This window comes from Boleophthalmus pectinirostris, unplaced genomic scaffold (genome assembly GCF_026225935.1).
Source record: "Boleophthalmus pectinirostris isolate CB_2022bp ecotype Guang Dong unplaced genomic scaffold, ASM2622593v1 HiC_scaffold_7, whole genome shotgun sequence".
In the NCBI taxonomy this organism is placed as follows: Eukaryota; Metazoa; Chordata; class Actinopteri; order Gobiiformes; family Gobiidae; genus Boleophthalmus; species Boleophthalmus pectinirostris.
In genome coordinates, this window is record NW_026571473.1 from 9,461,624 (window position 1) to 9,478,237 (window position 16,614).

Consider the following 16,614-nt stretch of genomic DNA (forward strand, 5'->3'; position numbering starts at 1 on the left):
TTTCAGTGTTTTAGAAAGACAGATATTTTGTTGTGATGCTTTGTAGTGACTTTCAGTTGAAATTCAAGCACAGGTTTTCTATATATCTCATGTTATTTTTTTCCCTCCACTCCGTCCATCTGCTCCTGGTCCGGCCCTTCCCTAAAATTTTAGAACCATTTGTGGCCCCCGAGCCAAAAAGTTTGCCCACCCCTGTCGCAGAAGAAGAAAACTCTGCAAAAAGCAATATCTAAGTAGTTAAAATGACTTAAATTAAGAACATTTTCCTTTATTTGAGTTTATTTAACTTGACCAGTCAAATTATCTACCAATGAAATAAGTGTGTTTTTCTTAATTCAAGCATCTCAAGCAATTTTAAATTAATGTTTAAAGAGTTGTTGTTTTATTTAGTAATCTTAATTTGACTTAGATTTTAGTTTTTACAGTAGTGCAACGTTAGGCCTCTATTTGAGAACAGTGTGGTTTGAAATGCTGTATGTTATTTTTGTTCACACAGAAAACTAATATTTGGGGATTAGTAAAGAAAAGTATACATTTGATTTGAATATTTGTGTGAAAAAATTCTTGCTTTTAGTGGCAAATCCTTGCATTTCTAGAATATCAACACTATCCAATATATGGTAGGGGATTAAAAATGTACAGAAATATCATATTTTAAACTGTGGACCACGTAAATCTATTAAAAATAATAATAAATGTTGAAGTGTTTTGGTGTCCATTTACATTTGTGGTACATTTTTTTATGTCTTTATTCCCTCACCAAAATATTGTTCCCAAACCAGAGTCACTAACATGTACATAAAGTCTCGTGAAGTATTTTGTCCAAGGACACTAAAGTAAGTAGAAATATAGGTCCATCAAACTTGTGGATATATTTTAACTGACCCAAAACACAAAAATACAGTTTAATTCTCCACTGCTGCTGTGGAGAGAGTGAGCAGCACAAAATTCCTGAGGTTGCACATCAGTGAGAATCTTTCCTGGACTACAAACACTGCATCACTGGTGAAGAAAGCCCAGCAGCACCTCTACTTCCTGCAGAAAACTCAAGTGGGCAAGTGCCTCACCACCATCATGAGCACATTCTACAGAGGATCCATTGAGAGCATCCTGTCAGCTGCATCGCTGTGTGGGGGGAAGCTGCACTGACCACAACAGGAGAGTCCTGCAGCGCATAGTGAACACAGTCCAGGAAGATCATTGGTGCATCACTCCCCTCCCCGCAAGACATATACACTCGTCTCACCCGCATATACACCACCCGCCTCACCCGCATATACACCACCCGTCTCACCCGCATATACACCACATACCTCACCAGCACATACACCACCCGCCTCACCCGCATATACACCACCCGTCTCACCCGCATATACACCACCCGCCTCACCCGCATATACCACCACCCGTCTCACCCGCATATACACCACCCGTCTCACCCGCATATACCCACCACCCATCACCCGCATATACACCACCCGTCTCACCCGCATATACACCACATGCCTCACCAGCACATACACCACATGCCTCACCCGCATATACACCACATACCTCACCAGCATACACCCACCCGCCTCACCCGCATATAACACCACCCGTCTCACCGCATATACACCACCCGCCTCACCCGCATATACACCACCCGCCTCACCCGCATATACACCACCCGTCTCACCCGCATATACACCACCCATCTCACCCGCATATACACCACCCGTCTCATCCGCATATACACCACCCATCTCACCCGCATATACACCACCCGTCTCACCCGCATATACACCACATGCCTCACCCGCATATACACCACCCATCTCACCCGCATATACACCACCCATCTCACCCGCATATACACCACCCGTCTCACCCGCATATACACCACATGCCTCACCAGCACATACACCACATGCCTCACCCGCATATACACCACCCGCACCCGCATATACACCACCCGTCTCACCGCATATACACCACCCATCTCACCCGCATATACACCACCCGTCTCACCGCATATACACCACCCATCTCACCCGCATATACACCACCCGTCTCACCCGCATATACACCACATGCCTCACCCGCATATACACCACCCATCCTCACCCGCAATACACCACCCTCTCACCCGCATATACACCACCCGTCTCACCCGCATATACACCACATGCCTCACCAGCACATACACCACATGCCTCACCCGCATATACTCCACATGCCTCACCAGCACATACACCACATGCCTCACCAGCACATACACCACATGCCTCACCCGCATATACACCACATGCCTCACCAGCACATACACCACCCGTCTCACCCGCATATACACCACATGCCTCACCAGCACATACACCACCCGTCTCACCCGCATATACACCACATGCCTCACCAGCACATACACCACATGCCTCACCAGCATATACACCACATGCCTCACCCGCATATACACCACATGCCTCACCCGCATATACACCACATGCCTCACCAGCACATACACCACATGCCTCACCAGCACATACACCACATGCCTCACCAGCACATACACCACCCGTCTCACCCACATATACACCACATGCCTCACCAGCACATACACCACATGCCTCACCAGCACATACACCACATGCCTCACCAGCACATACACCACCCGTCTCACCCACACATACACACCCATGCCTCACCCGCATATACACCACATGCCTCACCAGCACATACACCACATGCCTCACCAGCACATACACCACCCGTCTCACCCGCATATACACCACATACCTCACCAGCACATACACCACCCGCCTCACCCGCATATACACCACATGCCTCACCAGCACATACACCACATGCCTCACCAGCACATACACCACATGCCTCACCAGCACATACACCACCCGTCTCACCCGCATATACACCACATGCCTCACCCGCATATACACCACCCGTCTCACCCGCATATACACCACATGCCTCACCAGCACATACACCACATGCCTCACCAGCACATACACCACATGCCTCACCAGCACATACACCACCCGTCTCACCCGCATATACACCACCCGTCTCACCCGCATATACACCACATACCTCACCAGCACATACACCACATGCCTCACCAGCACATACACCACCCGCCTCACCCACAGAGCCATCACAATTGTGAGTGATGCAAATCACCCCTGTTCAGCCTCCTGCCCTCAGGGAGGAGGTACAGGAGACTCTGTTCCCGCACCACCAGACTCACTAAGAGCTTCATCCACCAGGCTGTTAGGATGTTGAACTCTCTCCCCTCTCTAACCACCAGGCAGCCAGGAAGCTAGGAATCTGCGTTTCCCCAAGAACAGAAATCCCCAAAGAGCAATGGGACTCAGACCCCCCTGACCCCCAAAAAAGACCGTCTTGTGCTTTGTGCACTATATGCCTTTTGCACTATTTACATTTATTTATTTATTTATTTATTTATTTATGCATGGGAGTGAAAAACACAATTTTGTATGTTTTTTGTATAAAGAATTGTCAATAAACTTTTTGGATCTTTGAAGTTGAACTTTGAATTTGCATGTGTTAAAGTAGTTGTACTTGATTTTTCTTTTACTATAGTACAGGTATATTGTATAAGCAGCGCTTTAGGTCGAAATGAGATTGCTGTGTGCTGTCTGTTTTTAATTATGAAGCATTTTATTGTCCGATAATCAGGAGTCAGGAGTGCTGTTAGCATGCTAGAAATTGAGATTACATCAAGTGCAAAAGTCCAAGCCTTTGAAAATTGTGAAACGTGCTTATAAACTCATCATGGTGAATAATTAGGATGCTGTGAATGCAAAAGGTAAGTGAGGAATAACTTTGGACAGCAAAACTGTAAAACTGTTTTACAGATGAAACCCCTTTTAATCATCCCTATCTGAATCTGTTTTCTATCATTTTTCTGTCATATTCTGAATCCTTATTCCAAATGACAGGTCCTTGAGTCTAATGAGATAAATCAGAAGGAGGTACGTCACATGTTTACTGTCTGCAGAGAGAAAATCAGGCTGAGAAAGTGAAGGCACGTCGCTGTAAATCCTCTGAACAGAAGGGCCCCTGAGTGAGGTCTAGAGGTCAGATACTCCCTTCAAATCCAATCCCACATCCCAATACCCTGTCTGCATAGCTACTACTGCAGCGTGCCAAGTCAATTAGGAATACAAATTTGTTACACTGCAATTAAAGGTGCACTGTGTAACTTTTCGGGCAAACCTCTCTACAGATCCGACCTGTATCCAACCTAGAAGAGAGGGATAGGTTGGATAATACTGTGCAAACATTCCAGACAAAGCCATAACATCTCCATGGAAACAAACAGGCGGTGGACCCTCCTACCTGAAAAGTTAGTGAATCTAGAACTCTGTGTTAGTTTTAGCTGTGAAAGTGGTGCAGTGGGTTACGCGTTCCCCCACTAACCAGATAATCCCCGGTTCAAACCTCGCGTAAGAGTCTGAACTGTTTTTATTGTGTATAACAGTTGGGGCTTTGCAAATTTATGGTATTATTAGTCTTCGGAATGGATTTTATTACTTTTGATAAACAAAACTAAATAGTTAAAAGTTTATGTATAATGTGAAACTATTTAGACTGTTGCTTGCTGATTTGCAGAAAGTCAAGTCAAAACTGAATGATTTCTCTGTAGATTTTCCCTTTTATTTGAACTATTTTCCATTTTTTACACTGCACTGCACTTTGTAATTCTTAGCATTGACTCCATATTGGCCGTTAGAGGTATGCAGAGTGCTTTTCCCTTGTGGAGTGAGCTGTGAGGCTGCCACAGTCAAAGCTTTATAATAATCTGTGGTTCAAAGGCAACAGGAGCCAAAAGCTTCTGACCACTGAGCAGTTTAATACAAGCTGATCAATATGAGATTTACACTGTCGAGCTGATCAGTGTGTGTGCCCGCTAAAAGGATGAGGACGGCAAACTGGAACTATACTGAAATAAACGTATCTTTATTCTGCATTTTAAAATAACATGATGTCCGTAAATTAATTATGCCTCATGCACTGTCAGGTTTTTTTTATTTAAAGGGACAGTTTGGAATTTTAGACATAGGACCTCCTTTTCTAGTGAGCCAGAGTGTTGGAGACGTGTGGAGACACTTTTTAAAAATATTCTATCCAGTCTTTGTATTTGCAGAGGTCGCTGGTGCTAGGCTAGTGCATGTTAATGGCCATAGTTCTCCTGCCACAAAAAAACGTCTTACCCACTCCACAAAACACCCGAAGCAAATCTATTATTACGCCAGACTGTCAATGTAAATGTCTGTGTTGACAGAATAATGTTTGAAATAAACTAACCTTGCATCACATGAATGATCACATTTTGAGGGACTATTTTCTCATATATTAGTCCGCCGCTGCCAAGCTTTCTATCAGGAAATACAACTCGCAGCTGCTGCTCAGACATAAATCCTTCAAATGCAAGGTTGGTTTTCCTTCTAAAATTGTTCTATCAACACAGACATTCACATGGACAGTCTGGTGTAATTATCGAATTGCTTCTGGTGTTTTGTGGAGTGGGTAAGACGGTTTTTAGTGGCAGGCTAACTATGGCCATTGACATGCGCTAGCCTAGCACCAGCGACCTCTGCAAATACAAGGACTGGATGGAATATTTTAAAAAGTGTCTCCACACGTCTCCAACTCTCTGGCTCACTAGGAAATGAGGTCCTATGTCCAAAATTCCAAACTGTTGCTTTAATATTTAGTTTCTTTTGTTTGTTTTATTTATGTTTTGAGTATCATTATTTTTAAATTATGTATGATTTTATTATATTATTAAAATTTTTCATATGTGTGTTAGTTTTATTTTTCATGACTTTGTTTTATTTTGTTACTAATGTGCTATAAGCTCAAAATTATCCCAACTACCCCTACACTGTAAAACCGCATGTTCAAAGTAATTAAATAGATTTAGTTGTGCATACTCAAAGTTTTAGAAATAGTCCTACTAACTTAATTATGTCAACTTGCTGTAACATGTTCTTCTTTTTGTGTAATTTTAACTTTTTTTTTCTTTTTTTTTTTTTTTTTTTTTTCTTTTTTTAATTGTGGATATAAGTGAGCGTACCTCAGAAACATAGATGAGGTACAACTTAGTAGAATTAAGTAATTAAACAAGAATTATAAAGTCCTGCTTTCTCTATTGTTTCAATAGGGATGATTTAATAATAAACTTAATTTATATAGTACATGCTAAAATACAATACAATTTCAAAGCACTTCTCCAAATAAGTACTAAAATCATAACAAATAAATTGCAATCACACAGCATAATCGAGGCAAACGGCCTGAAATGCACATGGGTTTTTTAAATTATTATTTTATTTTAATGTTTTATTTTATATAATTATTTTCACTTTATTTTATTTTAAGTCATAATAAATTTTTAAAAAGTGCCTTAACAGAAAACTATGAGTCATATTAACTGCAAATATGTGATTTTTAAGTTCATCAACAAAATTTTGAGTTCTAATAACTTTACAGTGTAATCACTCACACACAAAATTCATTTTCAGTTGGGTGAAGTGCTTTGCCTAAGGACACAACAACTGTACACTCTGTTTTCACTGCTTCCCAATTACAGTATTCCCAATGGTCTCCCATCCCAGCGGACCTGACCCCGTTTATCTCCCAAGATCTCAAGGTTATAGAAGTAAGAATGTATGTATAAGTCTATTAGAGCAAATGGTTTCTTTATAGGATCACTTGAAAACGTTCTTAATACTACATACAGCAGTTCTGATTTAATGGATTTGCTTTCTTTCCCCATTCATTTGATCCAACCACTTCCAGATGAGAAAACAACAGCTGTAGTTAAGTCACTACAGATGTACAGGTTTGTTTTCAAAGATAACCTCTGTCTCTACGTGTCTAATATTTCAAAAAATTCGCCAAAATTTAGTTTGTTTCCTCATGTTTAGTTTTATTATCAAATCTTAGTAATCGTAAACTTTTAAATTCAATAAACCCAGACATTTTTATCACACATATTCAAGGCTCTTTAGAAGCATCTTGCCCAAGGACACACAGTCGATTTGCAGTATTCTGTAGGTTGAACAGGATTGAAACTCTTTGTCTTTACACTTGGTTTTCATTTTTTGCCACTAAATGTAAGTGTTAGGAATATGAGTATCACATTGGGGTGACAGTCGCTCAGTCGGTAGAGCATTTGTCCACTGACCCACAGGTTGGCGGTGCGATTCCACCTCCCACAAAGGCGTAAGACAATAAACTAATTGAGATTTTTCAGCTACTGTATTAGGTCAGATTCAACTGCTCTGTAGTCTTTTGTCACCACTGAAGGGATATTTTAAGACCTTTCACATGCGCAGCTTTTCTCCATATCTCTGGTATAAGCCGTTTGACCCGGAACTGAGGCTCTGCTCTGGAATTGGGGCCACTTAAAGCTGCACTGTGTAACTTCTAAATGCTTCTCTCCACGTCGCCTGGAATGTTCCACAGTATGACATTACACTTATTTATCTCTCCAGAGACAGCAGTTATAATAATAATAAATCTTTATTTATAAAGCACCTTTAAAAACAATGTTTACAAAGTGCTGTAAAAGCAGCAAAGAACTAGCCAAGCTGGCGCCACCTAGTGCCTCCGCTCAATTTCATTTCTCTGCAGTGACTAGGTCAGGAATCGGAATACACTAGACGGTTCACAAAAACCCCGGAAGTGCAGGGCACCAGTCAATCAACAAAGAGCCATACATTCTGTGTTGGCAATGATTCTCAAAATCGAGGATTTAAAGCCGGAACAAAGAGAATGTTTGGTGAGTTTTATCAAGGGGAAAGATGTTATTGTCCTTCTTCCTATGGAATTTGGGAAAAGCTTAATATACCAGTTAGCCCCATTAGTGGTGCATTACATACGTCACGATCAAATGGCAGCGATTTGTTTGATTAAAAAAGTACCTGCCTACGGTCGAACGAATCCTAATTTCCACGAAGTGAAACCGGCTGATGAACAAAAAAGAAGCAAGCAAGAAGAAGGCATACAAAAACAGACAATGATGCAAACAATCCAGTAAATTATAAAAAAGAAATAGAAAGAAATAAAATAATATAAATAAGGAATAAAATCAAGCTAAAACCAGTCAGGAATGTCAACCGATAAAAATGAGTCTTAAAAAGTGACATGGGTTGATACCATTGGGCCAAGTTACATATCAGATCATTAGAGAGGCGAGCCTGTTCACAGTAAGAATGCAAGGTTTTAGGTAAATAAAAAAAAAAAAAAAGATTTGAGTAAATGCGAGATGAATATGTTTAATGCTTTGGGACATTCTAGACAAAGCAATAACATCTCCATGGAGACACACTGATTGCAGACCCAACATCAAAAAAATAAAAAAAATAAAAAAAAATATTTAGCGCAGGTGGATAGTGGTTAAAATTTGGGGTATAGTTCCTGGAAATATCTTTAAATTCCTGGAAAATTCCTGAAAATGTCTTTAAATTCTTGGAAATGTCTTAAAATCTTTCTGTTTGTAGTGTTTTTCGTCATGTTCTTTCTTTTTTGAAGTATTATAAATAAAATATTATGTCTTTTCTGCTTGTGTGTTGTTGTTGTTGTTTTTTTTTTTTTTTTCAAAGGTTTCAAGGTTTTTGCCACTTTACTATGAAGTGCAGAGTTGGAACTTGGAGAGGAGGTTTCTCCAAAGGGCCTTTAAGGATACAAATGCAGTCAAATCAGAAGCTACAGCAAACGGAAAAGTGAACTACAGCGTCATGGCGCCATCTGGTGTCTACAAATTGTAAATGCACCCGAAAATTTGTGACTTATGGAAAATATGAGAAATAAGGATAAGACGAAGAGGTATTTGCCAACTTGAGCAAAACTTGACGTCCTCTGTGGATCATGGTCAAATGGACATGGTAAATCATAGGAAGAAGCACTCAAATTGATGTATAGGTACTGAAGCAAAAAAGTACCAAGTACAAATAAAAGTATTACATGAAACTTAACTAAAAGTATTAAAGTATCTGTTTAGAATCTATGTAAAGAGTAAAATGTACAAGTGTATCATTCATATTTTGAGGTCTGATTTTGATACAGATTTGTGCTGAATTTTGTTGAACAGAAGCAACTGAATCATTTTGTTGTTGTTGTTTTGTTTTGTTTTCCTCGTGCTATTTTTATTTGCATTACTTGCAGACTTTTCAGCAGGGCTCAAACTATAATAAAAAATACTTTTACTTTTCAGTCCTGTCCATTCAGATCCTCTTACAGTTTATACCATGCAGATCAGATATTTTTTCATTGTCCCAAGAGTCAAAAACTAATTGGAAAACACTCATTTCTCCCTTTGATCAGAACAATCTTTCCTCATCGATTTGTGCATTAACTTCTGTCCCTTCATTTAAAGATGCTCTGGTGTAATATTTACATAATCTGTGTAATTGTTTTTGATCATCTTGTTGACTATTTTGTGACTGTTTTCTGAACTCTGTCTTAGTTTTTGTTCAAATTTGACTTGTCATGTGTGTGTGGGTTGTTGTTGTGTCGATTCGTTTACTGTCTGCCCTACTGTATCTATCTTCCCCGTCAGAAACTAGACGGTGAAACATCTCAAGGGGCTTATCCTCCAAACAAATAAGTAAAAATTCTATAGCCTATACCTTCTTTTCTTACCCACCAGTTATTAATTCTTCTCTGCTCCATCACCTCCAACACCATGGAAAAATCCCACATACACACACAACACAAACTTGTCACATACAATTATAAATCGCTGAAATGTCTCCAGAACATGTTATGTATCGTGTATGGTCACGCCTGTTGTTGTTGTTATAACCACAAGAGGGCAGCACACCACTACTCTTAAGTTGTTCTCTCCTGTGTAGTTCATTACAAGTTACAAGCCAACACAATGAGCAGATTCACAATAAATACTTTATTTCAACATTAAAAATACAATTTCATTTTACAATAAACCTTTCCATAGCTTTGTTTTCTTGACTTGTCTGTCCTATACAGTCTATACATTCATCTGTCCCTGTTAAACACCAGAACACGAGTCAAAAAACATCAAATCAGACCAATTATTTCTTAAATATTTCACCAAACGTACACCACAGATACGTTCTTTGGGCTGATGAGTTGAGTCATGCAGATGTTGAAGCATGGACTACAGTAGCTACAAAAATGTAAATACAATAGCTACAAAAACACAACTGAGAATTCGCAGTTTCCCTAAACATCTCATGGTTTAACGACTGTGCAAAACGTCTGCAGCATAAGTAAGCTCTTTAATAAACTCCTGTAAACTTAAAAAAAAAATTTAAAAAAACATATCCCCTGTTTCTCTTGGTTTAAAATACTCAACTGTCAGTTTGAAACATCACATCACAGTCAAGTTCTGAAAGCATTAATACTTTGCAGCTACATCAAGATTCTCTGGGGGTGTGGAGCTACCTGAAAGCACTACTCTGTTTGAAGCTCTGTTAGTCAAGTTAGACTTCATCTGAGCTTCATTTGAACACAGTCTGACCAGACATAACAGATTTGCTTGGAACTAGAGCAGATGAGCTGATTTGTGCTGTAAAACAAGTCTCTCACACCTAAACTTACACACTCACTCTCACCATTCTTGTAACAAATCAAACACTCAAACAGGACCAAGAACACTATCCATTTTGTATTTTTTCTTGAGTTTTCAGATTATCTTAACCGTGGAAACTGCTATTAGAAATACATTATAAACACCCCCAGCATGATGTCACTGCAAAGTATCAATACACAAATATATTCTGTAAATGTAAAGCAAATGATAAACATAACAATCAGTAACACATTTTCATTTTTGAAGTAATTACATCTGTACTGTACAGTTAAAACTGAAAATCTGAAAATTCCACCATAGAAATCTGACCTGTCATCCAGCTTTATTTTTAAACTAAAGACTTTGTATAATTCTATGGTTTCTGAACACAATCTTTTGGCACAGTCACAGGAGCTTTGTGGCACATTGTACTTAAAGCAACACTGAAGAATATTTCTGCATATCTCCATGGAGACAGTCAAAGAAGTGCCGTAACATTTTCATGAAGAAAAGCAGGTGGTGGATCCTTTTCCAGGCTACGTTACAGGTCAGATCTGTGGATTTTTTTTATTATTTTTTTTAAAGTTCTGCAAGTTTACACAATAAAGTTTGGGATTCACAACTTTTAACACACAATTCAATATGGCATTAAACTTATCTATCACCATGGAGACAAGCAGGTATGATCTATGGAAAGTATGCATGTATTTAAAGCCTTTTTAGCGACACTGATAGAAATAAACTGATATAAGTTTAATGCCATACTGTGGAACATTCCAGGCAAAGCAATAACATCTCAATGGAGACAAGCAGGTGGCGGAAGTTCAACCAATAAATTGAAACTTTTGTAGTATCAAACCATTTTGTAAATCACTTCATAAAGAAATGCCTCCTAAATGAGCCCTGTTCCTTTCCTCCCTCATTTCAAATCACAAAAGCAGCACTGATGAAAATCCATAGCATCATAATACATAATCAGAGGTATTATTTTCATTCACTTTTTATGGAAATTGTGCTTTGGTAAATGCTCACCTACACAATGTATTTTGATGGCACACAGTTCACTTTTATGCTTTCACAGTTGGGGCTTATTTATGATTTCAGGGAGCAGTCCTGAACTGTGGCAGATAGAGCGGAGTCATGCCACAAGGGGCAGCAGAGAGCAGCTCAGTTTTCTCATTTGAGTCCTCCTCAGCATCAAGCAAAGGTATGGAACAGTTTTCTTTACTTAAAATTATGCTTTTTAAGAGGGTATTTTGAGTTTCCTCTTCCGCCTCTTCACTATCTTCTCCATTCAGAGTCAAATAGTACAAGTCTGTTTCTTGTTTATTGTCATCTTCTTGATCGGATGATTCGGAAATTTCTTCTACTGAGTTGTAAGAACCAGAATGGCGTTGGTCCGAATCGCCTGTTTTACAACTCTCCAGCTCCCACAATGCACCATGGGAAGAATCTGAAATATCTGAATTGTTAGCAGAGAAATTACCTTCATCACAAGAGCTACAACCACTGCCGTCCTGGAAGAGCTGCTTCAGTTTAGGGTCAGAAACCACCGTTGCGTAATTAACCGAACACTGCGCAGAATCGTCTTTAGTAGCGTCCAAAATTTCTGAGGAAACTGAAGTAGTAATTTCTGAGTTTAAAACATTATCCATTGACTCTTCGGACAGTAGTTTCTCATTGTCTGGTGGATCAAAATTCAACGCGATATCAGACATAGCGGGGTTCAGCGGAGGTTGGACCAGAGCTAAGGGGTCGGTCTTGTCCACGATGACCACAGTAGAAATGCTTTCGGCGGGCAGGAGTAGAGGCCAAGCTGGGAGGGTATCTGGAGCTCTGAGGAGGTGGTCAAATGAGTCCATCTAAAACAATAAAATAAAATGTGAGTTATATCAATATTTGGGGTTTCATTAAAGGTCCTATATTACGCAAACCTGACTCTTGTGAGCTTTAAGACATGTTATAATGCTGTTACCTCATCAAAAACATACCTGGAGTTGTGTTTTGTTTCATTCACACATGTTTGAGTAATACTTTATTATTAGTCTGTTTACATCTCCAAAGCTCAGAATGCTCAGTTCCACCTTGTGCTGTCATGAAGCAGTAGTTTACAAGTTAACAGCTACCTTTTTCCATTTTGTTGAGTGAAGATTAGAAATTTTAGGACTGAAATTGTCAAAATGAGAATAGTGAAGGTGTGTGTAGTATTTCCTGTATTAACACATGACATCATAAGGTGGAAAATAGTGTTTTCTGTTTGAGAGAAAATGTGTCTAAATATACAGAGTGTGAATGACAAAAAAACAAACAAATAACTCCAGGTATGTTTTGTGATGAGGAAACATAACATAGATCAGAAAATAGCGTAATATGGGTCCTTTAAAGTGCATATGACATGACAGTTTTCATTTAGTTTGCTGGGGTAGTATCTGAGATAAATGTTTATCATAATGTTACATCAGTTAAGTGTTAGTTTGTGGGGAAAAAAGATAGACGAGAAGAAAAGTATAAAAATACAGGAAGTCGTGGGTTCAAAAACATAGCACCTCCATCTGTGTCATCAACACTAAAAATTCCACAGAAAATGCAGAAGTTCACACCCTCACTTAACTAAATGAAAGTGATAAAAATACATGACAGCAGTCTAAACATAACTACTGGGTCATTTAGACATGATTTGTTTTTTATTATTATCGTTATTGTTATAGATAACAGTTATGGATTTACCTCTACGTAGTCATTTGTGCTGCCCATGTCCAACTAGGAAGTTTAAAAAAACAACAAAAACAAAAATAAAATGATAAACTAGAACAAATGAGTATGAGTATGAAATAAATGCGCTAACTGGTCATATGCACTTTAAAATATTTCATTAAATACATTCTTATAAATTGTTTGTTGTTTTGTTTGAATCATATATTAAAATTTTACCTTTCTGAAGTCAACTCCCTTGGCCCAGGAGCAGTTGTTCGGGTTGGGCACGTCTTTCCACACAATTTTCTTCATTCTGTGGATAAAAATAGACATTATCATTCACATTCACTGCTTTTGTTTCCCTGTTTTGCGCACACAGTCTGCCTCTCCTGCCCCCGTCAGCTCCATCAGTGTAATTACGCCCTCATGACCTGTTAAATGTCATTCTACTAAATCTTCATCTTCATGTGTCTAAGATGCCTGATGAAGACAGCAACAGAGATTAACACTATTAATCATGTCATATAGGTCACAAGAATAAAAGAAAGAAAAAAGGGGGAAAAAACATACAAATAAATAAAAACTAAAAATTAAGTTAAAAATAAAAATAAATTGGAATATTATTGTTTGCTGTGTTAATGTCTGTCTGTCTGGATTTGTTTATCACAAAGACTATGAATAAAAAGAGAGAAAAAGCTAAAATTAAATTCAAAACCAACTGGATAATGAATCAATTCTCATCTGTGTCACAAAAATTTAAATTAACATTAAATACTCACTGGTTTTGGGAGAGGACCAAAGTGACCAACAGCACAACAGACAGAAAGGAGATGATCAGAAGGAGCATGAAGGCACGAGGCTCCCTCCTCACTGCTGCACAAATAATACAGACAGTAAATGTTAGAATCTCATTGACAAAAATACTAATATTTTAAAAAAACTGGACTAAAATCAAAGTATTTTTAAGTACACATCAAGTAGCACAGCGATAGGACAATTTTTTTTTAGATGCCTTCCACTCACAACTAGAAATAAATGTGACTGGACTGTTTTTTTTATGCTGTGTTCTTCTGATGTCATGTGGTAATATCGGAAGTGCTCCATTGTGTTTTCAAACTCCATTCACACCTTCACTAGAATCATTTGGATAATTTCAGCCCTAGAATTGCCAATCTCTGCTAAACAAAAGGTAAAAGGCAGCAGTTTACTTGAAAACTACCGCTTCATGATGTCCCAAGGTGAAACGGAAAATTTTGAGCTTTTGAGATGTAGACAGACTAATAATAAAGGCTTACTCAAATGTGTGAATGAAACAAAACACAACTCCAGGTATGTTTTTCATTCTAACATGACTTAAAGCTCACAAGAGTCAGTTTTACATAATATAAGACCCATTTAACACCAAATTAGTCAAATTAATTCCTTCAAACCTCCTCCATTGAAAAAACTCAGCTGATCACCGATTATTTGAAATGATTTGATCTCAATTCAATTAAAATTCAATTAACTGCACAACCCTAGACTACAGTAGGCAATAAATATAAAGTGTATTGCTTAAAGACACAACATCAGGATGCACTTTTGTTCACCTGACATATTGTGACAGTGAGCTATACTTGTGTCATTTCAGCATTTGCATGTTAAGAAGTTACACTGTGTGACAACGCCAAAGGTCGTGCTCTTATGTGTGTACTCAGTGACTCACGTAGCCCGTTGAAAAAATGAACTAACCTCGAGTGTGAACTGGCTGTCCTTCCCCGTCCGCAAACACAGGATACAAATAGAAATCGTACTCCTCTGAACCGAAGAAGTCCCCTGCAAAAGTCAAGATGGAAGAAGTAGTAGTAGTGAGATGGGTGTTCCAGATTAGAGTTGATAAAAAATAGATGGCAGGGGTGAGACAAGATACAATTTCCGCAAAACAAGATGAGACACGAGACTGGATTAACGAGAATGAGATAAAACAAGATTTTGACATCCTTTGTAATAAATAAATTGTACAATCCAGTTCCCAATTTTGACCTCATTATTACTTTACTATTATTAATTTATTGAATATTTTTGCTGCCATTGTAAGACTACAGCTTCTCAAAAAATCTTACTCACCAGTACTTTATTTTGTTATCCAATTCAAACATAAAAATATGGAAAAAAAATCTCATAACATCATTTTCAGCATGTGTGCACAAGCTCGTGGCAATTTTGTCTCATAAGATCTTGTGGAACGAGATCTTGTCTCATCCCTAATATACAGAATAAATGTTATGCTATACTAATGTTGTCACAATATTTGATTTTGATACTTAGGAATAGACTAACAGACCAGATATTAATACTAATACTGATACCACGATGATAATAAAATAAAAAAAACGTGTTATTTAGACAATAGAATAAGGTGCAACTTTTTGGTTGGGTTTCCGTCGCCTGACCCTTTCTATGGATATGTCATTGCTCTGCTTAGAATGTTCCACAGTATGGCATTAAACAATTCTACTTACATTTATTCCATTACAGGTGGTTTTGTAATTCAAAAATACCTAGAAAAAGAGGTATTCTGACTGTGAGTGGGGTCACCTCTCCACAGATCTGACCAGTAACTTGGTCTAGCTTGGTTTGCATGATGATAGAAAGGTTTAATGCCATACTGTGAAACATTCCAGAACAAAGCAATAATATCTCCATGGAGAAAACCATTTGACGGACCTTCCACCAGAAAAGTTTCTTTTAAATAACAGTACTTCTGTTTATATTAGGTTCCATAGTATTCCAAGGGAGCATACTAGTCTATGTGCTCTTATACTTGTTCTGATACAGCTCAATATCATCCTAAATCTATTCTGGAAAAAAATCATATATGTCCTGTGAATGTGACTTTTTATTATCAATACTTTCTCAAATGAGTATCTATAGTCTTGATATTAATTTTAGTATCGCCACCTTTATACATAGGTAAGATGGGCGAAGTGTCATGGCCAAGGACACCGCTGAGTCACTGCTGCAACTAGTCAGAAATGAATCCATACAAAAGGCTTCAAAATCATAAAAAACACATTTGAATACAGAGTGGGCATTACCTCGTATGTGTACAGGTGGGTCAGTGTAGCTCAGCCTCCTCCATGTTACGGAGCTTTTGTGGTTCTCTGGGTGTGAGTGAGTCCACTGTAAAACCAGAGACTGAGGCACAGAGCTGCTCTCCAGGACAGACCAGGACACAGACACACAGGAGCTATTCACCAGGAACACATGGAAGGAACGCACAGCCCGGCCTGCAGGGGGAGACAGAGAGCAGGTGGTAAAAGGCATTAAAGGTACATTGTGAAACTTTTGTAATGAGAGGG

The 16,614-nt window shown here is 38.6% G+C and overlaps 1 protein-coding gene across 1 annotated transcript; it reads right to left on the reverse strand.

Annotated features, from left to right (window-relative positions):
• Nucleotides 1-9,912: 9,912 nt before the first annotated feature.
• lepr (leptin receptor) lies at nt 9,913-16,579 on the reverse strand. The gene is made up of 6 exons (XM_055164765.1): nt 16,351-16,579; nt 15,005-15,088; nt 14,053-14,146; nt 13,511-13,586; nt 13,307-13,339; nt 9,913-12,441 (listed from the first exon to the last, which is right to left on the reverse strand). The coding sequence occupies exons 1-6, from the start codon at nt 16,577-16,579 to the stop codon at nt 11,680-11,682; spliced, it is 1,278 nt and encodes a 425-aa protein (XP_055020740.1). The 3' UTR covers nt 9,913-11,679.
• Nucleotides 16,580-16,614: the final 35 nt, after the last annotated feature.